General features: G+C 35.2%; 2 protein-coding genes across 2 annotated transcripts; one reads left to right on the top strand and one right to left on the bottom strand.

Moving 5' to 3' along the window:
* Nucleotides 1-2,063: 2,063 nt before the first annotated feature.
* LOC132565219 (UMP-CMP kinase 2, mitochondrial-like) lies at nucleotides 2,064-8,267 on the top strand. Its single transcript, XM_060229855.1, has 5 exons — nucleotides 2,064-2,756; nucleotides 4,531-4,663; nucleotides 5,634-5,835; nucleotides 6,938-7,165; nucleotides 8,126-8,267. Exons 1-5 carry the CDS (start codon nucleotides 2,064-2,066, stop codon nucleotides 8,265-8,267), a joined length of 1,398 nt encoding a protein of 465 aa, XP_060085838.1.
* A 3,035-nt stretch (nucleotides 8,268-11,302) lies between these two features.
* LOC132565210 (probable ATP-dependent RNA helicase DDX23) lies at nucleotides 11,303-26,746 on the bottom strand. The gene is made up of 14 exons (XM_060229844.1): nucleotides 26,556-26,746; nucleotides 23,252-23,374; nucleotides 21,313-21,418; nucleotides 20,960-21,098; nucleotides 20,487-20,671; nucleotides 20,126-20,302; nucleotides 19,232-19,311; nucleotides 18,290-18,515; nucleotides 16,584-16,729; nucleotides 16,042-16,219; nucleotides 14,651-14,890; nucleotides 14,150-14,410; nucleotides 12,759-12,933; nucleotides 11,303-11,951 (listed from the first exon to the last, which is right to left on the bottom strand). The coding sequence occupies exons 1-14, from the start codon at nucleotides 26,648-26,650 to the stop codon at nucleotides 11,725-11,727; spliced, it is 2,358 nt and encodes a 785-aa protein (XP_060085827.1). The 5' UTR covers nucleotides 26,651-26,746; the 3' UTR covers nucleotides 11,303-11,724.
* Nucleotides 26,747-26,805: the final 59 nt, after the last annotated feature.

Here is a 26,805-nt window from a genome sequence, read left to right on the forward strand (position 1 = left end):
GGTGCGATAAAATATTTACTTCTAACGTGACCTACAATTTATGATGTAATATCAAAACATAATTATTGACATTTGAAACGAGGCTTCGTTAGATTTAATTACATTAAATTAATCTTTTTAGCCGAAATGAGAGAAAAAAAAATGACTGAATGTTTTATATGATGATTGATTTCGGCAAATTCGCTTTGTCGCGTTGGCGGGGGCGCCAAAAGCGACCGCGAGACAAACTCGCGACAAAGTGGAACGGCTGAAATCAGCCGGTTAAGTATTACTAAATATGCGCGTGATACAGAAGTAAGTATCACGTGATTCTTTATCAAGGCATCGTCGGAAACCCACGGGACTATGCTCTGTAGTTTGCGATGTTATCAATGCTGTGCCCGTGTGGTACCATCTTAATTTATCACTGTGTAAATATACTGTAATAGATTGTTCCAAAGACACACGAATGACAATACCTTTGAATATTTACGGATTTATTCACAGTTAATCGAGGAATTGGTTGTAGTTGTTTCACTTCATAATCAATTAATTGTTTCAGTATCACTGGCTCATACACTTTTCTGATTAAGAAATGGTTGCACTCATTTATCACAAACCAATCAATATTAACGACTCGTACCTTTATATAAACAAGTTATCATTTTTAGGAAACATAACTTACAATTTATAATAGTGCTTTCGTGTTCCTTTCATGTCACGTTTTCTTTCTTAACCTTTGACGTAAAAATAGCTCTACAGAACATATGTTTTATGTTTCCAGATATACCACTTAAAATTTATCGCAATTTCCTTTGGTTTGACACATATATATCAACTTATTTATTTATAGGATACTTTGTTATCACAGGGTTTATCAACCAGTATCTTACCCGTCCGACATAAACAGAGAGAAAAATATAGATAATTTTAAAGCTGTGAATATAAGGGACTACACGAGATACAAAGGTTTATTACCTGACATGAAAAAATTATATCTATAAAAAGAAAGGAACACTATGAATTTTTAGAATAATGTTTCGAGAATATGTTTTAAATGTGTTGAAGATGATGTTTAACGGATAAATTGTACACCCACGAGTTGCACAGCTGGACATAGAGTCTTATCTTAATGAATCTGAGTCAGTATCAGGTGAGTTTGACTTACCTAAATACGATAAAACAAACATAGTGTATCCGCATGAGAACAAAAGGCCGGCTTAATATCGGTTAAGTAAACATAAATTTTATCTCGTATGTTTACAATCATTCTCGGCGTCCATCGGGTCTTCAGCTTTATTGATAGAGTGGTACAAAGGGGAATAATTTTGGGAGAGCAGATGGCTAATAGCGTGCTAATAGTGAACCGAGCAAAAGTGAAATATATAATCGGGTTACTTACAAGTTTATCAATACATCTTATGTTATGTCCTTGATGTGAAGGCCACAGTGATCTAATTTCAGTGTACACCGCCCCGTCCATGTTGATGCATGTTTTGATTTTAACGTGATATCTGTTATGGTGAAGAAGTCACGGTCCAGAAAAGAATGACTAGTACTTATTTGACCCTTGACTTTGGCGAATTAAGTCTGTTTCTTATTAATCCCCAATATACGCATCATTTGGCAAATTTACGAAATTTTGAAAAATTCTGAGATAACCTCCATTTGGTAACTATTTAAAGATAAGATCAAAACGGCATAACGACTGAGCTGTATCTGTTAACACTTTGTGGGGATATCGAAACAAAAAATTGTAGTGGGTACAAATTGAAAATACAAACCGATGTTATACGAAGATCAAATGCCGTCACGAAAAAAAAACACGTGACCAATCGGCGTACTCATTTGTACAGGTGTAGAAAGCGCGTTTACATGATATTTTGTAAAGTGCGATTCGCACGTGCTGCGTTTTTCATGACGTCATACCACAAATGAAATGCATATGTGAAGTTATTGAAGGACGCGCATTTCAAATCTCTTCACATCAATCCGGATTTTCGACCCGCTTCACAGTTTTATTTTACAAGGTAGCTGTAAGCCTCGTTTTAAATCGAAAGCAAATGACAATACGAAAGTAGAACATGCTTGGCGCGTTATGTGTGTCTATTTTAAAACACGCGCCTAAATGTGGTAGGAGGATAAGAACATCGCTCATACCAGATAATTTAGTAAAACTTGGTAATATGTCGTATCCAGCGGAACACCATGGTGAATTTACGTACATTGCGTTTCCAGACAAACCGACGTATCTGTCGAAGCTAAATCTAAATTGCACGAGACCGGACGATTGTGCTACAGGCCTTAGTGATGCTAGTGACATTATCAGCGGTGATTGTGGATACAATACGATCCTGGTGATTCACCCTCAAGTGTCAGACGAAGACAGGCTGATGAAATACATCAAGACTGGAATAATATCACAAAGAGTAATACGCGATCTTCCCGATTTTCCAGGTGGATGTTCTCTTTGTTACACATCCAGATCTGAGGATGTAGAACGAGGTCTGTGTGTGTACTTCAGGGAGGAAGGTGACGACATCCTATCAAAAATTAAACGTGTCCTTAAAGAACATAAGATTAGTAACTATTTTCGATTCATCAATAACAGGAAAGGGCAACTTAAAAGAACTGAACATGATGTTTCAAACGAGGACATTGTTGATGAGTCAGAGTATGGTGTGCTGGAAAGTCAGAAACAATCTGCCTTTTTTTCTGTACCAGAATTTACACCTGTTTTCCATAATTATGCAAGAACCAGATTTATTCTGCAACAGGTACATATAGTATTGAGCTAATGTATGTGAATACATTATGAACCAAGTTTGTAACATCCTTGGAGTTGCGAGGATATAGAAATGTACATACTAGAACAAAGCATCCTCTCATTATCCTTGGATTGGTGAGGATGCACTTGAACCACAATGCATCATCATATAAAATAATGAGTGGATATTCTTAACTGATTTAGAATTTGCATAAATGAATCACATTTTAGTAGAAAACGGAATACATTAATGTATTATGATTATAATCGGTTAGTAATAACATCATGACATTTTCCCAGAAAACATTTGTGACTTTTATTTTTGGTTTAACTCACTTGGCCTGAAGGGTTGAAGAGAGAAGGCCAAAAAATAGGGGAAACAGCAAATTCTTCAAAATCCATCTTTTTCTGTAGGAATGCATAGATTCTTTTGGTTTTAATCTTCCTTGCATGGGTAGAGGAAAATCAATGTCATATTTATAAACTGATGGTCCTTTTTCCCTGTAGCAGGAAGGGCAAGGCCACAATATAGTGAAATATACATGTGGTAAATTCTTTTAAATATTTCTTCTGTAAATTGGAATTAAAAAATTGAACTTTGTCTAAATAATGTCCAAAGAATTCCTTGGGCATAGGGAGCACAGTAAACATAGTACACATGACCCCTTTTGAGACAGATTGGCAGGGCCATACACATGTAGCATTGCCTGTTAATTAATGCGCAACAGATTGAATATATTAATAGATAAGGCAGGTTCTTGTAGTTACAGTACTCTGGGAAAAAAATGACTCCACAAATGAAAAAAAAGTGGAAAAATATAGGAGAAATCCTAATTGTTTTATTTGAAGTAAAAAGGTTGAAACTTCAAAATATTGACAGTCAAATTGCTTTGGTAAATAGCTGATCATTCAAAATCAAAAGCGGGGATGGTTCTGCATAAAATTTTATTTTGTACTGATAAGGTCATCAGTTTTTTAATATGGTCAAAAGCATTTTGTTACATTAAATGGTTATCAAAATGGAAAAGAAGATTTTTTTTGTTTTAAAGGGGTCTGGAAAAGCACTCCTCTGGTTGTCATGGACGAGTGAAAATTGTCTCTGACAACCAGATTTATCTTTGTCAGTCCATTGGACGAGTACTTTTTTCCAATGATATTAATGTTATAACTTTAATTTCAATAAAAATGTAAAGAAAATTTAAAACAAAGAAACATGTTTATGGCACTTCGAAAACAAAACATATTCCAGTCTGCATTCATACTTTCGATTACACCGGAACTCCCATGACGTCAAATATGGCATTAGGAATATCTCCGTCATTTTCCTGCGGTCATACTGATGTCAGGTGCTCTCGTTCTTAACAGCACCTAGGCAGTCGGACGTAAAGAAACACTACGACTAGGCCTAAGTCGAGCACAATGTCTGATGCAAAGCAGCCATCACTACATAGTTTTTTCACTAAAACTTAAAATAAAAATAGAAAAAAGTCACATGTCACATCCTCATTAAGTCGCCATTTCATAGCTGAATTTGGACGAGTAAATTTCCAATCCGGATGAGTAAATTTTTCATCCCACCAGTCTTGTGCCTAGTGGTTTAAAACATTTTTCCAGACCCCTGAGTTTTATGGTTTATGGATGTGTGCCTACTTTACTAGCCAGAAGAATGAGAAACAGTGCTTTTGTTTTCCCTTTATTTTAATCCCAAATGAGTGTGAATCTGTACAATGAATCAGATGTTCCACAGCTTGCATGAAAGCTTTTTTTTCTAATTTTGGTTGCAGACAGATGATGTTCCAGAGGTTGCAGAACTCTTGGCTATTGCTGACCGTTTGGTTCCTCAGGACTTGAATGTCCAGCAGCTTCAGGACAACATGAAGCATCCTTTCATTGTGGTAGAAGGCATGGATGCCACAGGTAAATACTGTGTAATGATGAAACAATGTCGATGATCACACAATGACAGAGAAAATCATATGAGCTGAGAGTAATGGGCCATCTTTAGGAATCTAAGGTCAATGTTATAAACAAGAGGCCCAGAGGGCCTGTGCTGTTCCCCCATTGAAGAAGGCTTGAGGTCAAAATAATGACCATGTTTCTCTGTCTCTTGTTTTCTCCTTTTTTTTTTTTTTTTTTAGAAAACTCACCTAGAACGTATGATGTATTCATCAATTTCATAGTGTAAGGAAAATATATTTACATTTCATATAAATATTAGAAATAAGAGATGTTCCTGATGATTACGGGTAAATTTTCCATTGCTCTATACTACTTATAGAAAAGAAGATTTTTAGAGATGACCACATTTCTTTTACTTATTTCACCCCTGCCCCTTGACTCCTTGACCCCTTTGGGTCATTTTATATAAAATTTAAAAGAAATGAATAATGGAGGGGTCAATTCAAGTTTTTATGGACTCAGGACCTCTTTGCCCCTTCCACAAGTATCCCTATAGGTTGTAATATAATTATCAAAAAGGAACCTCTCTGGAAAAGTCCTGAACTGTTGATTTAACATAATAAATGCATTGGTGTAGTTTGTCAAGGAAAAGAGTAAGATAATTTTATTTTCAAAAATATTTTATTCTTGTTATGGTCAGACAGAAATAGTTAGGTAGCGAATACTAGTAGAGCTCTTGAATTGAAGAAAGTGAAGATTAATAAAAATGTGTTGGATGATTTTCTAGCTTCTGGTATAAGAGAATTGTGGGTGTACTCTAAAACTTACTCCTAGATTAGTAATTGTCTAATTGATAAGGATTCCAGTGTTTTATTTAACATGATATTTGATATAGTTGTTATGTCTAGAAACAATGATAATACTGGTACTCAGATTGAAATCTTGGTTAAGGCATACATCTGATATCACAGTTTGTTTAATTTGTAAGGAAAGACAACTCTGACTAAGATTCTAGGAGACAGACTATCAGCAGTACGTCTTTACACACCTCCTCCACCAATTGAAGAACTCCGTAAAGTCTTCGACCGTTTGCCAGAGCTAGTGCGTAGAGCATATTATAGTATTGGTAACTACATTGTCGCCATGGAGATTTCTAAAGAATGCAAGGAACATGCAGTTATCATGGACAGGTAATATCATTGTTATGCATCTGTGAATATGATTAATATTGTCAGGGCTCTCGATCTGCCAGATTTGGGGCCGATTCCCAATGCAAAATAGTATCTTTTTTTCCCAATTTAGACCCCAAGTTTTCCCAATTCTAAGGAAAACACCATTATTTTTCAAAGGGCCAATGTCCCAAAATGGGGTGAGAGAGCCCTGATTGTAACTTGATATTTTACAGGTCTGAATGTTGGACATTGAAGGAGAAAAAGGTACAGTACAGTATATTTAAAAGGAACTCCAATCAACATTAGGTATTATTACTGTGCATTGGACTCTTTGTTTCGTTATAAATGTTTTTTGTTTAGGCTAATTATATTTGTGTGCTGGGTTCATTGCTCTGTGAATGGCCAGGGTCATTTTTAGGCTCCTTTCCTTGTAATAGCTGGTTGCACACTGTCCAGAGCAATTGAGGCAAGACAAAAAAAACAAAAAATAATTGTTGTTTCCTATAACCCTCTTAACTCGACATTTTGTGCATACGCTAAACCATTTTATGGCAATTTACAAAAAAAAGAACTGTTGAAGTCAAGATCACTCTCCTTATAAACTTATTTTTCTACTTACCTACCCTAAATTTTTCAAACATGTTACAAGAAACATATATCTGTTTGTCTGGCCTAAAGTATGTTGCTCAAGGACACAACCACATCAGCACAGATCAGTCTGTTCTTTGTGTGTTGAGAAACACAAACTACTATGGGTAGGAAGCATCATACCACGAACCTTGCATCTTCATCAGAGGTCATGTACATGCAGGTTAATGTTCTAACCTTATTTACTAAATAAACACAAGATGTTTTCAGCTTTCCTAATAGTGTTATGGTATAGATCATCACCTGGACCTGTGACCTTGTCCCGAAAAAATAAATTATGAAATGTATAGACAAAATTTACAGAACTGATTTTTGCTTCTGTTTAACCAATCATTTTATAGATATCTGTAAATATGTCCAGTGAGCCAACATATCTGTATAAGTAGTGTGTATTGTTGCTGAAACACCAGACATGGGATTGCTGGCAATGCATTATATTTCCACTAGTGCTAATAATCATTTTTGCATACAGATATTGGCACAGTACAGCAGCATATGGTATCGCTAACGAGAGCAGCACAGGTGATCAGCCTGAACGTGGTCATCCAGTATACCAATGGCCAACTGATCTTCTCAAACCAACAGCAGGACTCTTCCTGACTGTTGGAGAAGAGATCCGAAAACAAAGACTCCAGGGACGTGGCATAGAGAAAACATTCGAGGAGCAAAGTCTGGACAAAGACCAGCTGTTCAGGCAAAGGTAGATTTTAAAATAAATCCTAAGTGGGTGATTTAGACCAAAATGTATCATTATGATGGGAAGTTGTCCAAACCAAGGTGCATACTAACTTACAACATTCAGGAAACAAAGTTGTATGATACTGCATTGTAGATTATTTTTCCTGTAATAAGCCCAGGGGGCCAATGTAGATATAACTAGTGACTTGGAATCGGCTGATGGGATTTATTTTACCTGACAGCAACTGGTTTGGGTTTAACATCTAGAGCGTACTAGATAATTTCTGTACAGATTAAACCATTCTGATAAAATATCATAGGACTCATTCAATAAGAATGGTCATTAACAGGTGTTATTTAATTAATCAATCAACAAATTCAGGTAAACTGTCAGATCAGTGTTTTTTAAGTCATTAGAATAACAATGAATTTTAACAAGAATTCAACAAATATGAAACAATTGTTTATATCTGAATGTACTGCAATAGTAAACTGCTCCTGAATTCTGTGTCAGGATATTGAGTTCCAACAATGCCTTATTGTCTTGTTTCGTAAAGAAAATTAGCCACCAGGAAAGCAGATTTTCAGGAGTCAACAAGAAGTGTCTTTATAGTTTTGTAGAAATACATGATGAAATTAATTCCTACCACCAAAAATCACATAGAACATATATACTTTCCCAAAAATATTAAAGTAAGCTCAAAACATGGTATATTACGTGAAATGAAATTGCGATAATATCAATCTTAGAAGTTTTATGGTCTTAGAGCCAAAAAGGTGGGGTGTTGAATGTTTACTTACTGACATCGAGACTGTTCCAAACCTTGAGGTGGGACAAAACTTTAACCCTAGAACTTTAAAGTTTTGAGGTGGGACAGAACCTTCAATCCTAAACTTTGAAATTTTGGGGTGGGATGTTGAGAAAAAATGTAATGTAATGAGTGATATATTCACTTTTGTCTTCACTTTCTTCTTTCCTCAGATTGTGTGATTCCTATCGCCGAATGGAGAATCCGAGCCTTATAGAAGTAGATGCTAGTGGTACAGTTGAAGATGTAGTAAAAAGTGCCATAGAAAAACTTACAAACTGTGGAATTCATATACCAAGCAATAACACTGAATGAATAAGGGTCCTGGAGTTCATGGACATTTTGGTTTTGTTTAACTAACATGGAGTCAACACAGCGGCTGTGGCCAAAGCCACGTAATGGGAGTATTGTTGATTGTATTGTTGGAGAGACTGTACTAAACAACAACATAAATGGATGGTATTATTACCATGCATCGGTTTATTGTTTGAAAATAGTAATTGTAGTCTTCAAATTCTGAATAGGATTGTAGATAATGGTATAATTATATGAACAAAATTATTGGTTAAAATGTAGCTTTGTATACAAACTCTACAGCTGAATGGGATAAACAGCATATAAACTGGCTGCATTCTCCATACTTCGAGAGATTAGGATCACTATCGCTTTCTTCACCACAAGAACGTTTCATATCTAAATTGATGGTTTGATCCTATGTACATCAAACGGATCTTGAGGTCACATGTCGTTATGTTGTACTGGCTTTGAAGTTATGCGTCATTCCTTTGTAATTTTCAGAGGAGCATATCAGTCTGTGATTGGTCAGTTTTTTCCCCCCTGAAATCTGCTCTAGACCAATTAAATTACTTTATTGGTGCCTTCAATTTTGCCAGGAAATGTACCAGTGGTGCAGATTGTGAAAGTGATTGTAACTCCGTACAAGCATTAATGATGATCTTGCCCCTTGACCTAGTCTAAGAATCTCTGTCTAAAATAGCTTATTTATTCCACACGTTTTCCCTCTTAAGTTATAGAAATCCTTATAGACCTGTGCCAATTTTTTTTTTTTTTTTTTTGCAAATGATAATCAGAATAGTTAACGTTTATATAATTTATTAGAGATGAAGGTGAAGGTGAAAGAACTGTACCTTTTGGGAGTTCTCTATTGGATAACAGTGATTGTTTTTAATCATCAAATGTTTAATAATAATAAACTTTACCAAAGAGTGTTTTTTATTTATCATAACCATATATATATATCTAGTCTGTTGGCAAAGAGAAAAGAGTTTTTTTATAGCGACTTGGTATGACAAAGGCATTGCCTTTTTAAAACTTTTTGTGTTTCAAATTTGATGTTTTATCTTGCATATGTATTCAACCAGACATGCAAATAATAAAACAGACATTTTGAAATATATTCATTACATGCTTGTATTACAGTAGTTTTTCTGTTGTATTTTTATAAATTTTTCTTAAGTCATTATAAATTTCACATCAATATTTTTCAATTTTGTTTTCATCATATGATTCAACAGTTTATATTACTTGTGGGGAAACATTTTCATTTGACGTGACGTGCACAAATTCCAAACATCATCATAAGAATGTCTCCGACCAGACCACATACAATTATCTCATACTCTTCAAACAAATGTAATTACTGTTAAAATGTCGGTCATCTTTGATATAACACAAAAATGCTGATCAAACCAATAATAGCTGAAAGTTAATTTACAAATAAGTTCTAGAAATTTTTTTTTTATTATTTATGGGCCAATCTGAGACCCAATAGAGCTCCTGTTTCATCATGTATGTGTATCTAGATAATTATTAAAGAAAAAAATTAAACAATTACCATTGATGTGAGGAAATATTAGTTGTTTGATAGTGTGTTTCCTTTTTGACTTTTGTTACTAAACATATAATTTTCTATTTTAAAAAGGGTGAAAGCCTTCCAACCCCATATAAATTGTTTGTGTGAAAAGAAAGTATTGAATATTTTGTATTGTGTTTTGTCCATAGGTTAGAAGTAATTTTTAATGTGTTTTGTCAATAGAATAGAAGTAATTACTGTAATTTTGTCAATGAATTCAAATTACTAATAAACTCCTACTATAGGGATTATGTTTGTTTTTTCTTCATTGCATATTGACACATACAGGGAAACATGTAATTTTGTTAGAAATATAGACACCTTGGTACATGTCAGCATTGTCTGTAACCCATGATCCTGACTCTCACGCAGAGTGTGCATAAGCAACTGGACAATGACACGTCTGTAGATTAAATGGAGACATTACATCATGGTTCTTGCCAATTTTTCAATACAATCTTGTATAGGCCATTAGAGATATCATGTTACCAATAAACACTGTTCAGTGCACTGAAATTAGGTCGCTTTGTCTCTCATCTCATGATTACAAAGATCAATAAATATGCAAAATTTCCAGTACATTCTTGTCTGGGCCATCACTATTGAACTGTCAAAGATATCTTTAGGGAATTTAGAAAAACTGTAACACCCAAAGATGGTTTTCATTGCATGAAATTAGGTCACTGTAACCTCCAACTCGAGTTAAAAGAAGTCAAATTTTTTAAGCACATCAAGGCAATATATTAAAATAATGATGAAATTGTAAACTTACAATGTACCATGTTATCTTCATCATCTAGACGTAAATATCAACAACACATGATCATTACCATGAAGTCAAGTCACTTCATCTTCAGCTGAAGGTGGTGATTACTATAAACAGTAGTTTGTTTTTAGTTAGTTTAGCTGAAGGTGGTGATTACTATAAACAGTAGTTTGTTTTTAGTTAGTTTAGCTGAAGGTGGTGATTACTATAAACAGTCATTTACAAAATATTTTTTTTTGATTTGTTATGACCAAAAACAATGAACAAAACCTACTGCTAATGACAAGTCACCTGAATAAATGTGAAGGTCGTTGGCTAAAGTTCAATTTTAAAATATTTTTGAACTGATTTGTATGATCAGCAAGAACAAGTGTTTTGTATAAATAAGTGGTCTGAATAGACAGGTGATCTGTATGAATTAGTGGTTAGAATAGACAGGTAATCTGTATGAATTAGTGGTCAGAATAGGCAGGTGATCTGTATATAAAATTGTATAGATAGGTGATCGGTATAAACACGTGGTCCGAATAGACACGCCATCACTTAAATGAAAACATCACTTGAGTAGGTGGAATAATAGATAAGGTGATATTAGACAGGAAGTGTAGTTTTAAATCAGTCATAATCAGGATCTAATAATCTGTAGACACATGATCTTCATAAAGAGGCAGTGAACTTAATTATAGTTAAAAAGAACAAAACTGCTGAGGAGTGTTTTAAGACATTTACTACACAGTAGCGTTTACAGTGCACTGTGTCTTTACTGATCAGAAATCAGCATCCACAACATTAAACAATCACACTAGATCAGGAGCTGTACTCCTTTCTGTTTATAAATGTGTACCATATGGTACCATGTGCTTGTATTGGTCCACAGAAACATACATGTTGTTATGTTGTGTATAAAAGTCACCACCAGGTAGAGAAATTAATTTTCTAAGTAATCTCTGCCAGTAGACGTCATATATTTCCTCATGGATCATTATTTTAAACTTTGCCATGAAATGCCATAAAATGTCTGCATTTTCACATCTGAAAAATGACTTTAAATGTTCCAGATGTATTTTTTTCACTTTTCATATTCCTTATAAATTTTTGTATGAAGTCCCTAATCAAGAACCATTCAATGGAGCTTAAGTGAGAAATATGGTCTCGTCCTTGCGTTTTTTCTGTACAACAGTGCCAGGTTTGTGTTGGGCTTCTGGATGGTTAGCTAGTTCTGGTGGACATGTGGAGATAGGACTAGCTAAGATAGTCTGTTTCAGGTCGTAGAATACTGGAGAATCTTCCTGAGTCAAGAAGGTCACGGCTATACCATTCTTGCCAGCACGACCAGTTCTACCAATACGATGTGTGTAATCTGGAAAAAGCAGAAAACAAAATCTAAGAACATGTTATACTCTTATTTACAAAGGCCGTAAGGTGGCGCTGTGGTAGCACATGTGTCATTCACCTAGATGTCTGGGGTTCAATTTCCAGAACGGACATGAATAGGTATGGGGTAACCTGCCTGACCATGTGAGAATTCACTAGGTAGTCTGGTTTCCTTCCACAGTAAGAGACACCTTGAGGGCATCCATCAGGGCTAACAAGAGTGATGAATATAACTTGGGAAAACATTATTCACAATCTTGTTAAATAAAGTTTCATTAAAGATTCTCATTTACAATTATACCTTGGGGTCCAAACATTTTCATCCAAATTCATTTTTGCCCTTGTACCATTATACAAAAATTTGTCTTTTGTTCATTTCACACTCGGAATATTACATAAAAGGGTTATATAAGCATGAAGAATTTTCGCCTCAAATAGCCCTCCCTGTTTATGGATGAAAAGGGTGAAAAAAAAGCAGAGCAAGAAACCTTTTTTTCTATGATTTGGGAATCAAACCGCGGTCCTCTAAGCTGAGTGCAGTGCTATCCATGGTTGTATCCGACCACTAAGATTTTTTCTATTAAGACCTGAATCAGTTACTTGAATGGACTTTATTAGTTTTACTTAATTAATGTACCACCATTTATCTCAGATACATGTATAATTCTAGGGGCTCTGCCTACTGAAAATAGGGGAAAGTAGGGGATCTGCTTACTGTTATACAGAACAAACCCTTTATTTATTAAATTCTTAGTCAGTATCAGTGATAATTTCATGTCACCAGGGCCCTTACCTTCTATACTCTTGGTCATGTCATAATTGATCACCATAGAAACGTCTTTGATGTCTATACCACGACCTGCCACATTTGTGGCCACAAGGATATCCTTAGTCCCATTCTTCAAACTAGATAGAGCGAACTCTCTCTGTTCCTGACCTTTTCCTCCATGGAGTGTGATAGCACTGTACTGTGAAAGACAAGAAAAACATGGTATGTAATTCCCCACTAAATAAGCATTAAGTGTTTATTTGAGAAAAGTGAAGAGCAAGTTAGTACAAACCAAGGGACATTAACTGGACAATCTCTTGACAAGAAAAACATGGTATGTAATTCCCCACTAAATAAGCATTAAGTGTTTATTTGAGAAAAGTGAAGAGCAAGTTAGTACAAACCAAGGGACATTAACTGGACAATCTCTTGAATGTGTCATTACAATTTTATTCCCCACCCCCCCCCCCTCCAAAAAAATAAGGCTTGACAACCTTATAGGTGGCAGACCTAAAACTTAACATTATCTACTTTGTATGAGACAAACTGCTGCCGTTCAAATTAGTGTCATAGATCGTTTTTGCATGAGTAATTGAAATGTTTTGACCGGTTGAACAAGCAAGAAAAATGCCAGGTAGAGATCGGGACTGAGGCTGGACTGAGGAATAATTTACACATGCAAGCTGAAACTTAACTGCTAAATACCATTAGTTTTCAGAATTTCAGCATAAAAAGTAGGGACAGTGCACTTGATGTTTCCCAAAACATTTTGCTGTTAAGTATGAATGAAATGGGTGGTATCTTAATTTAAGTTAGTTGTTATATGCCTGACAGGAAATTCGGAAAGTGTTCATTTTTAACTTCACATATATCAGGTTTAATATCCTGTACATGTGCATTTGAGTACAGTGGAATAATTCCAGACCACCTTAACTGTTTTATTCGGTTTGCACAAAAGTGGCCCTTGTGTTTATTTTCAGGTAACCTTGATCTTGACAATCTGAAGTCAAACTCATCCCAGATATTCTCATATATGACCTCCGACCTTTATGCCAGAGTGTTGACACTAAGTCTGCTGACAACATTTTAACTCAACTTTGAATCTAATACTGGTGCAATATCAACCAACACATGACCTTTTAATACAATTTACATAATTTTTGATGAAATTTGATAAAAAACCTGTTCAGAACTGTAAAGCTACAACAAAATGAACTAAAGACAGAACAAGACAAATACAACTTCTGTTATCTGCAATTGATGAAATAAAATGGAGCCGATGTAAAAACTTAACACTGTAACTGACAGACTTCATCAAGAAAAATGTTTTTGATAAGCCCATCTCAACTTCTTTGAGTCAGGGGTTATGTAAAGCCCCATACACCTGGTAAAGAATTGTATATGTAGTATCTTACACCCATCTTCTCCAGAGACTTTGCCAAGACATCTGCACCCTTTTTCTGGTTGACAAAGATGATGATAGGAGGATCGATGCCCTGTTCCAGGATGGTAAGTAACTTCTTTCTCTTCAGGTTACTGGTAACCATGTGAATGACCTGTTCCGTTCTCTCTGTGGGACGGCCTGCAGATCCGATGTACACGACAGCTGGTCTTCGCAGGTAGGTACGGGCTAGCCGTTCAACAGGCGGAGGCATGGTGGCTGTAAACATGACTGTCTGCAAAACAGAAGTAAAAATAAAATTACGTTTCCTTACCGTTCTTACAGGTTATAATCTTTTACATATTTTCCTTTATACTAATTCAAATGTCAAGGCAACATATTTTCTTCTTAGTGTCTCTAATATCTTAAAGATATCTTATAGGACTTTTATTTAACCTATTGGGCCATCCCCCCACAGGTAAGTTTACAAATAAACATAAGGTGCATCATATTGAGGTACTCTGTTGTACTATACCTGTCTGTATTTTTTGGTAGTGTTGAAGTTCTCTAACATTTTCTCATCATCTTCTGCATCCTCTGTGTCAGGCTTCATGTTTGTGACGGGTAGGTACTCGAGGATGCGTTGTACATCAGGCTCGAAACCCATGTCAATCATACGATCAGCTTCATCCATAACTACGTAGGTACACTGATTGAGAACAAGGTACCGATTCTCTAACACGTCGATCAGACGCCCAGGGGTGGCTATAACAATCTACAAAGATACAAGTATAACTAAGTCACAGAGTCCATATCAAAAGTGTGAATGAGTGTAGTACAAGCTTTTCTGCATGCACAGATTCAAGTTAAGTTTTTAACAATGCAACAACAAGGAAAGACATTTCTCACATAGTCAGTCAGTGAATGGTTCGGGCAAAAAATCAACAAAGTTCAAACATTCTTGCTTCTTCCACCTCTGGTTGCCAATGCAACCATAAGAGAACTGGGAAAAATGTTGATACTATGCTGAGAAGTATTGATGAAAAAGATAAAGTGAGTTGACACAAATCTTACTCTCTTGTTGTTCTTTGTTTATTGTCATGTCGCCATCACATTTTGATGTTCTCGGATGTCTCTCCTTTACTATCCTCTTTGACATTGTCTGTTTGTTGATCTAAACTTGAGGGAAAGGGATGTAATGTTTGTAATTCCTTTCTAACCAGCGTCCATTGTAACCTACTTCGCATCCCTGTCATTTCTAACCAGTGACCATTGTTACCTACCTCACATCCCTGTCATTTCTAACCAGCGATCATTGTAACCTACCTCACATCCCTGTCATTTCTAACTAGTGATCATTGTTACCTACCTCACATCCTTGTCATTTCTAACCAGCGACCATTGTAACCTACCTCAAATCCCTGTCATTTCTAACCAGCGACCATTGTAACCTACCTCACATCCCTGTTTCTCTAACTAGCCATCATTGTTACATACCTCGCATCCCTGTCATTTCTAACTAGCTATCATTGTTACCTACCTCCCATCCCTGTCATTTCTAACTAGCTATCATTGCTACCTACCTCCCATCCCTGTCATTTCTAACCAACTATCATTGCTACCTACCTCACATCCCCGTCATTTCTAACCAGCGTTCAGTGTAACCCACCTCACATCCCCGTCATTTCTAACCAGCGATCATTGTTACCTACCTCACATCCCCGTCATTTCTAACCAGCGTTCATTGTAACCCACCTCACATCCCTGTCATTTCTAACCAGCATTCATTGTAACCCACCTCACATCCCTGTCATTTCTAACCAGCGATCATTGTTACCTACCTCACATCCCTGTCACTTCTAACCAGCGTTCATTGTTAACTATTTCACATCCCTGTTTCTCTAACTAGCCATCATTGTTACGTACCTCGCATCCCTGTCGGAGCTTGAACCCTTGCTCTTCCCTTGAAATACCTCCTATTATGGCTACAGTGCGGAAACCCAAGTTCACACTAAACTTCATAGTTTCCTCTTCAATCTGCTGGGCCAGTTCACGAGTGGGAGCCAAAATAATAGCATAGGGACCTTGGTCAGCCTCCTCCATCCTACAAATAGATCATGTAACGGATAAAGTGTTATTCAATGTAGCAGGTATAATGTGGTTGACCTATCATTTACCTGATTACAATACACCTGACCTATAATTGACCTGATTACAATCTACCTGACCTATAATTGACCTGATTACAATCTACCTGACCTATAATTGACCTGATTACAATCTACCTGACCTATAATTTACCTGATTACAATCTACCTGACCTATACTTACTTGATTATAATTTACCTGACACAAGATCACACTATACTTTACCTGACCATGATGACCTATTACATTATAATTTATCTGACCTATAATTGATCTAACTAAAATTAACCTGACCTCAAATTTACTCGATTATGATTTACCTGACTATTTTTGGAAGTGACTGAATCCACTTGAGTAGAGGAATGAGGAAGGCAGCAGTTTTACCACTACCAGTTTCAGCAATGCCAATGATGTCACGGTTCTGCAGACCAATGGGAATGGCTTGTCTCTGAATTGGTGTAGGTTCCTGTGATAAAGATGAAATTAGTAATTTCAAAATAAAAAAAAATGAAAAAAAACTTCTGTGCATTTTCATTCTTTGATTTAGTTTCTTTGTTGCTTTACGTCCTATTAACAGCCAGGGTCAATTAAGGATATGCCAGTATTGGGTGGTGGAGGAAAGCTAGAGCTGTGACCAGTACCTGGCGACTGCCCCATTTAGGCCTTACCTAGAACCCATGACCCAGAGGTGGAGGGCAAGTGACAAAGACAGTCAGATGCCTAAATCATTCTGGCAATGTGGCCCCCATTCTTTGAACATATGTGAAAGGACAAAAGATAAAAATAAGTCCTCATTTAAAAAATTTACCCATGAACACATGTTTTTTTCCTTTCCCAAACTTCATCATGTGGTTTCAGCTTTATAAATACCTGATAATAACCCTACCAAAAATAACTCTTTCAAGAATAACCCTACCAAAAATAACCCTATCATGAATAACCCTTTCAGTATCTGACCATTGAAAACCATTAAATACTATGTATTGACACTTGTGTAGCAGCCTCTAGATGACCCAAAGGCTCTTTCAGTAAAATATCTCCATGACTCCAAAAGATATCACTTCTATTAATGATTCGGTCCCTGCTTATCTGTTCCGTGTAAATTGGAGTCCTGGGGTGGGATATATGGTTAAGTGGAATAGCCCACTGTTTTCATGTATCAATATTAAGCAGGAAGATTGGGCTTGCACAAGATTATAGAGATTTGAAACTACATTTGTTGTATGTAAATATGCAATGTTTTCTTAAACACATACATAAACATGGTTTTAAATGTGAGAGGATATGAATTACAATTGTAGGTTTTTTAATCACAAGAAGCCAATTGTAAACTATCATTGATTCATTATCACTGATAACACCAATATTAATTTACTTCAGGAACTATTATGTTAACAAAGCCAGTGTCGTCACCATATGCTTCCTGCATAATAGAACTGTTCAGTTGAACTTAGCGTTGTTCAAATGATGTGTATAATAAGGTAATTTGTTTGAATGTTTTATGAAAATCTTTGAGTATCAAATGTAGATATATGTATATTCTGTTCTGTATTTGCATCAAACATTGGGGTTTCCATCTATTTTATTTGATGCCTGTTTAATAGTCTGGTCAAGTGGCGCAATGATAATACACCTGACTTGCACCTGGGTGTTTGAGGTTCATTTCCCAAAGCAGACAGGAGAAGGTATGTGGATCATCTACCCCACTGTGTAGGTTTTCTCTGGAGTGCTCTGATTTAGTCCCACAGTAAGACCTCACACTCACTTCCAGCCAGGCCAACAAAAGTGATTACTATACCTGGTAAGCTGATAGCTTGTTTCACAATAGTAAAATAGATAAGTTTATATAGTACCCCAAATATATCATACATTTTAGACACAAGTACAGAAAATTAGGACAAAAAAAAAACATAAATAAAAAACAACTTGTTAGCAAATGAATATTACTAACATATTGACAGGAAAACAAAACTACTGATATGTTCATGTAAGTTTTACAAAATTTTTTCAAGCAACAAAATCATACCTTGTATCCAATTTTATCAATGACATCTAGGAGTTCTGTTGGCAGTGAGGACTCTTTCCACTTCCTGATTGGGTTAGGAATACGCCCACCTTTACAAGAGATATTGTAATCCTCTTTAAATATTCGCCAATCTCTTTCCGCCATCTCCGTTAATGATTTCTCCATCCAGTGCCTGTCGTCCCATTTCTGTTTCGCTTCTTTTTTAGCAACATTCTTTATCCTCTTCCTGAAATTTGATTTGATGATAAAATGACATGTATTAATCTTACTGTTTTTCCCTAGCATATTATGAGTCTAAATGCTGTGTGGTAGTAAAGGTCACAATTCTCCTTTACATGTATATTTAATCAGCTGACACATAAACAAGTTTCACAGAAAGGAATGTATTATCTATGCAATAAAATGAGTTCAAGTCGTATCCAGAAATCACATGCTGTCTAGGCTAAGATTGTTTGTCACATGAGAATTCAAATTGTTGAATGGACAAAAATGAATTTCCATTTCAACTAAGTTGACCTTTAACTATGATCTTTAATTCCAAACAAAGCCATTATACCATACAGAGGTTGGAATTAATTGACCCGAAGGAGTTTAGATCACACGCAACACCTCATCTTTTACTTGAAATAAAAAGTTACTTTGTCCCCTATCTCATATATACATTGTAAGCAGGGCTCTCACACCCTATTTTGGGACTGGGGCCCTGGGCCCTTAGAATTGGGAAAAATAATGGTGTTTTCCTTAGAATTGGGAAAACTTTGGGTCTAGATTGGGAAAAAAGATACTATTTTGCATTGGGAATGGGCCCGAATATCGGCCCCAAATCTGGCAGATCGAGAGCCCTGGTAAGTAAATGACATTTATTATGATGATAATCAGGACTCAAATCAACATTGACAGATCAATATAATGTTATGATAAATAGATAACAATCAGCCTTACTTCTCTTGTTCCTTTTCAGCATCAGTCCTTCTTTTTTCTAAAAGGTCCCCATAGAACTTTGACTGGTCAATTTTTTGTTGCTGTGACACAAGAAAAAGAAGATATTTCACTAAAACAAAGTTAAACAAAATTTAGATTTAACTGCCTAGATCAACAACCTTGAAAAGTTCCTCAAAAAACTTTTAAAACTTTCAAAAGTCAGTAAATCTTTATAGTCTGGTTCATGTTCATAAAAGTAAACATCACAATGTTGGAAGGAAACAAATCATTGTAAATTTTGTAATTAGCATTATAGACTGAGAATATTTATGGCTAATTTCATGAATGACAACATAAACAATGCATATTGTAAACAAAACAATAAATTTCGAAGTGAAAATCAGGACACAATGTATTTTGAGATAGGATATAGATGATAGACAAATCTCTGTCAAACCTGTTTATAAAAATCACTGATTTTTGGTTCCTGATGTTATAAAATTCAAAGTCATTGAACCTCTATATCAAGATCACCTGCCTATGTGAGCCACCATTATTAATTATGCCCGCCTGAGTGGCTTTTACAGACAGGTTTGAGAGTACATGAACAGAAAATTTTTCAAATCTTGAGTTAATTATTAAAATTAAACAATTTGCACAAATTTCACAAAAAAAACTCACTTAACCTTTAACAGTTATCTCAGTGAAATCAAATAACTATTTTATAGTAAATTATTATAAAGAATTAAAACACAGATGCAAAAAGTGATAGGAAACGTGACAGGCAAACACAAAAACTGACAGAAAAGGTAAATATTGTGAATTCTTCTCATGAAAAAAGTGATAGATAACGTGAGAGGTGCACAAAAAAATTTACAGAAATGGTAAATATTGTGAATTCTAAATATATCATACCTTCATATCAATACCTCCCACCTGGCCACGACCAAAAAATTGTATTGAATGCTTGTCCTTGTAGATTGGGTTATAATCCTGAGATGTATCGTCTCCTGCATCCCAGTCAAACACGAACTTCCTGTCATTCAGGCGACGTACGCGACGTTTTTTCTTGATTATTCCCAGGTATCGTTCCTGTAAGACAGCAAGTCAAGTACAATTTCTTTATGAGTTGTCAACTTCTTCCGCAACGTTGTCATGTTATTTCAGAAATCGTTTTTTTCCACAGAAACTATGGTGAATCTAAATATGAACTTTTCTTGTCTTCAAATATAAAGCTAACATCTTCTTTTCTCTTTTCTCCTGTCCATTTACCTACCTTAATAGCCTCAGTCTCCTTCTCCTTATCCTTGCCCTCTAAGACCTTCACGCGTTCACCTGTATCCTCTCCCCGTCCTGACTCACCACGACGGTCACGTTCCCGTTCTTGCCTTTCCCTTTCTCGTTGTCTCTCTCTTCGTTCACGTTCTCTCTCTCTTTCTCGGTCTCGATCGTAACGATCACCTTAGTAAAGATACAGATCACACAGTTAAGACAGCCAAACACTGGCTAAGACTAAACTGTGTTTATCAATGGATAGATAAGCTCTGAATATCCAAAGGAATTAAATTCAAAAACGGGATTTAAAAAATGTCCCTCCAAATTAATCTGCTTCATGTGCAGCCTCTTTCTCATATAAATATTGAACCATTACATACAGCAGTGGTGATTAATTTCATCAAATTTCTCCATATAAAGTATTTGGTACCTTTGAACCAGGCGAGACATACTATAAAGGTGTAATATGATTACCATAAGAATCTTTGCCTGCTGATAAAAACTCCTTCTGCTTTTGTCTTTCTTCCTCCAGTTTTTTCCTCTGTAAATCCACTTGTTCCTGTCTTCTCTTTAGTGCTTCAGCTGCTCTCTCTTCCTTTGTTAGAAACTTGGGCTGAATTTGTAAACAAATTAACACTTACAATTGAACAAATATTTGAAATAACTTGCAAATCAATATTTATAATTCATTTATCTTTTTTTCAGAGGAGGAGGACTATAAATATGGTATACATCTGTATATCCCCACCCCCTTCATTCAGTGAAAACATAACATACACACACACACACATATATAATTTTTTTCATAAAATTGAATGATGAAATACCTTGCTTAGAGCTTCCTCTTCAGCTTTCTTCTTAGCAAGAAGTTCTTCTAATGATAATGGCACAACTTTCTTTGCTTCTTTTTCTTTCTCTTTCTTTAATGAATCTCTAATGGAATAAGAAGTTTCTTTGTTAACAATGAGATGGGATTACTTGGCCATTGGTGGATAACATAGATCATACAAAACGTGTGTAAATCATACAAAACATGTGTAGATCATACAAAACGTGTGTAAATCATACAAAACATGTGTAGATCATACAAAACGTGTGTAGATCATACAAAACTTGTGTAGATCATACAAAACTTTTGTAGATCATACAAAACGTGTGTAGATCATACAAAATGTATGTAGATCATACAAAACATGTGTAGATCATACAAAATGTATGTAGATCATACCAAACATGTGTAGATCATACAAAATGTATGAAGATCATACCAAACATGTGTAGATCATACAAAATGTGTGTAGATCATACAAAATGTGTATAGATCATACAAAATGTGTGTAGATCATACAAAATGTATGTAGATCATACAAAACATGTGTAGATCATACAAAATGTATGTAGATAATACAAAATGTATGTAGATCGTACCAAACATGTGTAGATCATACAAAATGTGTGTAGATCATACAAAACATATGTAGATCATACAAAACATGTGTAGATCATACAAAATGTGTGTAGATCATACAAAACATGTGTAGATCATACCAAACATGTGTAGATCATACAAAATGTGTGTAGATCATACAAAACATGTGTAGATCATACAAAACATGTGTAGATCATACAAAATGTGTGTAGATCATACAAAACATGTGTAGATCATACAAAACATGTGTAGATCATACAAAATGTGTTTAGATCATACAAAATGTGTGATCATACCAAACATATGTAGATCATACAAAACATGTGTAGATCATACAAAATGTGTGTAGATCATACAAAATGTGTGTAGATCATACCAAACATGTGTAGATCATACAAAACATGTGTAGATCATACAAAACATGTAGATCATAAGAAACGTGTGTAGATCATACAAAACATATGTAGATCATACAAAATATGTGTAGATCATACAAAATGTGTGTAGATCATACAAAATGAGTGTAGATCATACAAAACATGTGTAGATCATACAAAACGTATGTAGATCATACAAAACATGTGTAGATCATACAAAATGTATGTAGATCATATAAAACATGTGTAGATCATACAAAATGTATGTAGATCATACAAAACATGTGTAGATCATACAAAACGTATGACTTTGTGTACATGTAGTTAGTGGTTGTTTCAGAGAGATACTCCAGTTAGACTGTATGATGAATCCTTGCCCTTCCATTTATACAGTCTTTCTTTAAGATTTATCAATTTTCAACTTTATATAGAGTACGACTGATAAGATGTACCTGGCATACTTAGCAAAAAAATCTATTGTAGGTAATTCTAAACAGAGTCATCTTTACCTTACTTTACATTTTAATACAATCTAACCATTTTCTTTTCTGGAGACCAGATTAAGAATGATCCGTTACAAACAGTTCAAAACTTCACAACGGTTAAGGAGTGAAAGTACAGGAGTAATTCTTTCCAAATTATTATTAAATCATAGGAGTGTATTGTGACAATTATTGAAATGTAAACACATTTCATAAATCTGCCTTGAAACAAAAATTCAAAATAGATGTCGTCCAGCTGAATCTGGTAACGAGGAAGCACTCCTGATTACTTTGTGATTACTAGGTCTGCTTGCATTTATTATTGAAATGAATTCATATTTGCTGAGTAGCAGAAGATTATCAACATGATAAAAGATGAATGGTTGGTATGAACAGAATATTACTATATTCTGGTAAATCGTAACAGAAGACAAATCTTTAAAATATTGTTAATATACAGCAGAATATGTATGCCTACTTTGAGTCTTTTTTGTTGTCCTTGCTTTCTTTGTGTTTTCGTTTGCTGCGATCCCGACTCCTGCTCCTTCTCTCTCTGCTCCTGCTTCTGTGTCTACCTCTGTCACGACTTCTTGATCGCTTCCTATAAAACCAAATAGGACATCACTGAGCATCAGACTGATATACAAAGGCCTATAGAGTATCATGCTCCTGGTCTGAATTATTCAGACTACTTCAGAACTACCTAGAATCTATTCATTATATATACACAAATATGACTACCATATTTGAAAGAAAAATGTCAGGAATGATTTTTCATCACTTACCAATTCATTGGTAGATGTTTCCAAGTAATAAAGAAAAAAATTACTTATCCCAAGCTTACATAACAAAGCAGAAGGGAAACTCAACAGTACAACGATGTTTTGTGGAATATGTCTACATGTGTCAGCCATTATTAGGACTCTGTTAAGGAATTCTACTGAATCCTTTACGGATCCACCTGAGGGCGCTACTGCAAAATTCCACATGAGGAGTGTTGGATCACCTTGTATTTATTATCCTGAGCTTGTAATGATTGACTCTTAGTGTGTCCCTATTTTTCAATCGCCCTGAATAACAAGTAATATATACAAACAATGTCTATCCAGGGATATAGGGAACGATGCAATCAATCCTTGATTTAGGTAGTGGTGTTGGGTCTACTACTAGGCAATGATCCTCACTCTTTCCATTGGGTTGCTGCAGCTAATAGAAATTTAACAGCTCATATATAAAAACCATCACTATGTTTTAACTAAGTTAAAAAAAAACACTGCATGGGCCAGCATTCTGACAATGTGGTCAGAACTTAGCCCTTTGGACTACACTGAAATTAAGAAAAACTTGCAAATTAGCAAAAAATCCTTCTGACACTAACACTATACTGAACTACCATGTAGGAGTGAGTGTCCTGCAAGGTTTTCGCACAACCTGCATTTCATTTGTTGAAATTTTTTCATAATTATTTTTGTATCATATACAGTGGTCAGTGTATTGGTGTAAAGTATATAATACATAAACTGCTGGGTGCTAAATATATCCCATGATACTCATTCCTATTACACTCCCCTATAGCAGTTAAGTGTACTGCATTGTCATGTGTACATGTTAATATAACTTCAACAGTGTATTTTAATAGCGAGCGCTTTATGGTATTGTGTGTGTGGTTATTAAACTCCAACAAACTGCCCATATGATCTACTTTAAACGGAAGTGTGGCTGGAACTTCATTACCCAGAATTCACTTACCGCAACACGCAACAAGAACTGCCAACCCGTTGAATGGTTTAAAATGATTTTGACCGACAAAATATTGTTTCAAGCTCTCATGTGGAAATGAAATCATACTAAAAGTCTTAAATAATTCAAATGGATTTAACAAATATATACTTCAATGGTTTTAAACGCACATAACGAATATCTCGTTGAAATATTACAATTTTAACCATTCAAAATATGAGCACGATTATGCACCGATGTACCTGACTTCCGGTTTAACATTCGGGAACTTTCGTCACTTTCCGTAAGACATCTGTCTCATACACGAAAGCAGCCGAAAGGTACCAACTTGGCGAAAAAACTGTCCTGTCTCCTAACTATAATAATTCTGCAAGATGTGGATATTCTTTCGATAACTGTTTGAAATTAATTATGATCAAGTATATGAATGCTTAGAAATTTTCCAGCAGACACGTATAAGGCACGATGATAAGATAACTTTTAGTGGTTGTTTTTTTTTCCAGAAAAATACAATTGATGTAATATATTGTGACTTTTGAATTTCATATATTTATATTGATTTTCTGAATTACAATGTATAACACAATAGTCTAAACAGTGTTTATAACTTTATCCTCTTTTTGCTATCAAGACAAGTCAACATTGCTTAAAAACTGAAGGCTTGAAAGCATTTCATGATTTGTTAATTATTAATTAACAGAACGAAACTTCAATAACAAAGAGAAAAGTAAACGGTGGTAGAGAACATTCTGTTGTTAATAACAGCGTTTTCCTTAGAATTGGGAAGATACGTTTTTGCATTGGGAATGGGGCCGATATTCGGCCCCAAATCTGGCAGATCAAGAGCCCTGAATAATGAGAACTAAAACTATGTTGTCTTTCACAATATTTTGACTACAAACTCCTTTTTAAGTCAAAGTTGATATATAGTGCTCTCTGCAATATCTGTAACTCTGAAAGGGAAACTCTTGTACATTTATTTTGAAGACTTTTTTTATCAATTTTTTAGTCTAGATATGTTGTCAAAGACTTTATTAATGCATTTGCTGTTACCATTGAAACCGATGACCCTCATCACAAATTTCAGTTTTTCTGGGCCAATGCTCAAAACTTTTACACTTATTAGGCTGGTGGTATCTTTTGCTAGGGGGAAGTTCGCCATTTAAATACTTTCTCTATTACCGTGAAAACTGATAGGCCAAATCACAAAGTTCAGTTTTTCCAGACCAGTTCTCTTAAACCATTCAAGGTAATTACTGTTACTCAAAACTTTGTACAGGCATCAAGCTAGTACTCTAGCAGAAGTTATCAATTTCAATATTTTATATGGAATGATTTGAATTGAACCCCGAACAGCTAGATGAAAGACAAGTGTGTTAATCATCGCCTGATCATGTTGATACCTTGTTTTCTAGAAGATCAACAAGAAGAAGATGTGTTGATGACGATGTTGATGATGATGATGATATATTGGTACATTTGTATGTGCAGATGTTTTGTTAAAATCTTGAGAAATATACAATTTTAAAAACACGCTTCAGTGCAGACATGGATCAGGCTGTTTAAAATGTACATCTTGCTGACCAACTTGAGCTCACTTTTAGGCAGTGCCTATTTCATATTACTTTCCTGTAGGTTAATCTGAACAATTTTTGCATGTTGCTAGACAATGGTGTAAAGTGTATATAATACAAAAATAAATTATAAAAATATCTTGATTAATGAGCTGTTTGGCGCTAAAAATGTCCCAATGCACTTATTCCTCCTATGACACTCATAATGTACAACCCATGAACCAGTGTATGAACAGCTATTTGACAAGAGATTGGGTGACACTGTAGTAATCGACATAGTTATTTCACATATATTACTCAATTACCGCCTTAATTCAAAGGGTCAACATTTACGTAAGTTTAAGAAAGACATATAAAACGACACTTTTGAAACGATACATAGTGTCTACTGGCTCTATCGCATATTTTAAAACTTGTTGTCGGCACATGTATTTAGTCTTCAGTCTATATAACTGTAAGTGTAATTACCTTTCTCTACTTCGTGATCTCGCACGCTTTGGTTTCCTTTCTCTGGATCTTGACCTTTCGCGTTTTCTGTCGCGTCTATCGTCTGAGACTTCCATTTTTAAAAATGTGTAATACCTGATGTCAGAGACACGTCGCTATCAATGCTAAAGATAAAACCTATCTCACTTCTTATTTGTAGACGCAGCCAAACGTTCACATGGAGGCCGCCATATTGGATTTGGCAAATCTCGTAAAAACGCAGTACAGTAAA

Source organism: Ylistrum balloti, unplaced genomic scaffold (assembly GCF_031769215.1).
Source record: "Ylistrum balloti isolate Yb309-2 unplaced genomic scaffold, AGI_CSIRO_Ybal_v1 Utg369702, whole genome shotgun sequence".
Taxonomy (NCBI): Eukaryota; Metazoa; Mollusca; class Bivalvia; order Pectinida; family Pectinidae; genus Ylistrum; species Ylistrum balloti.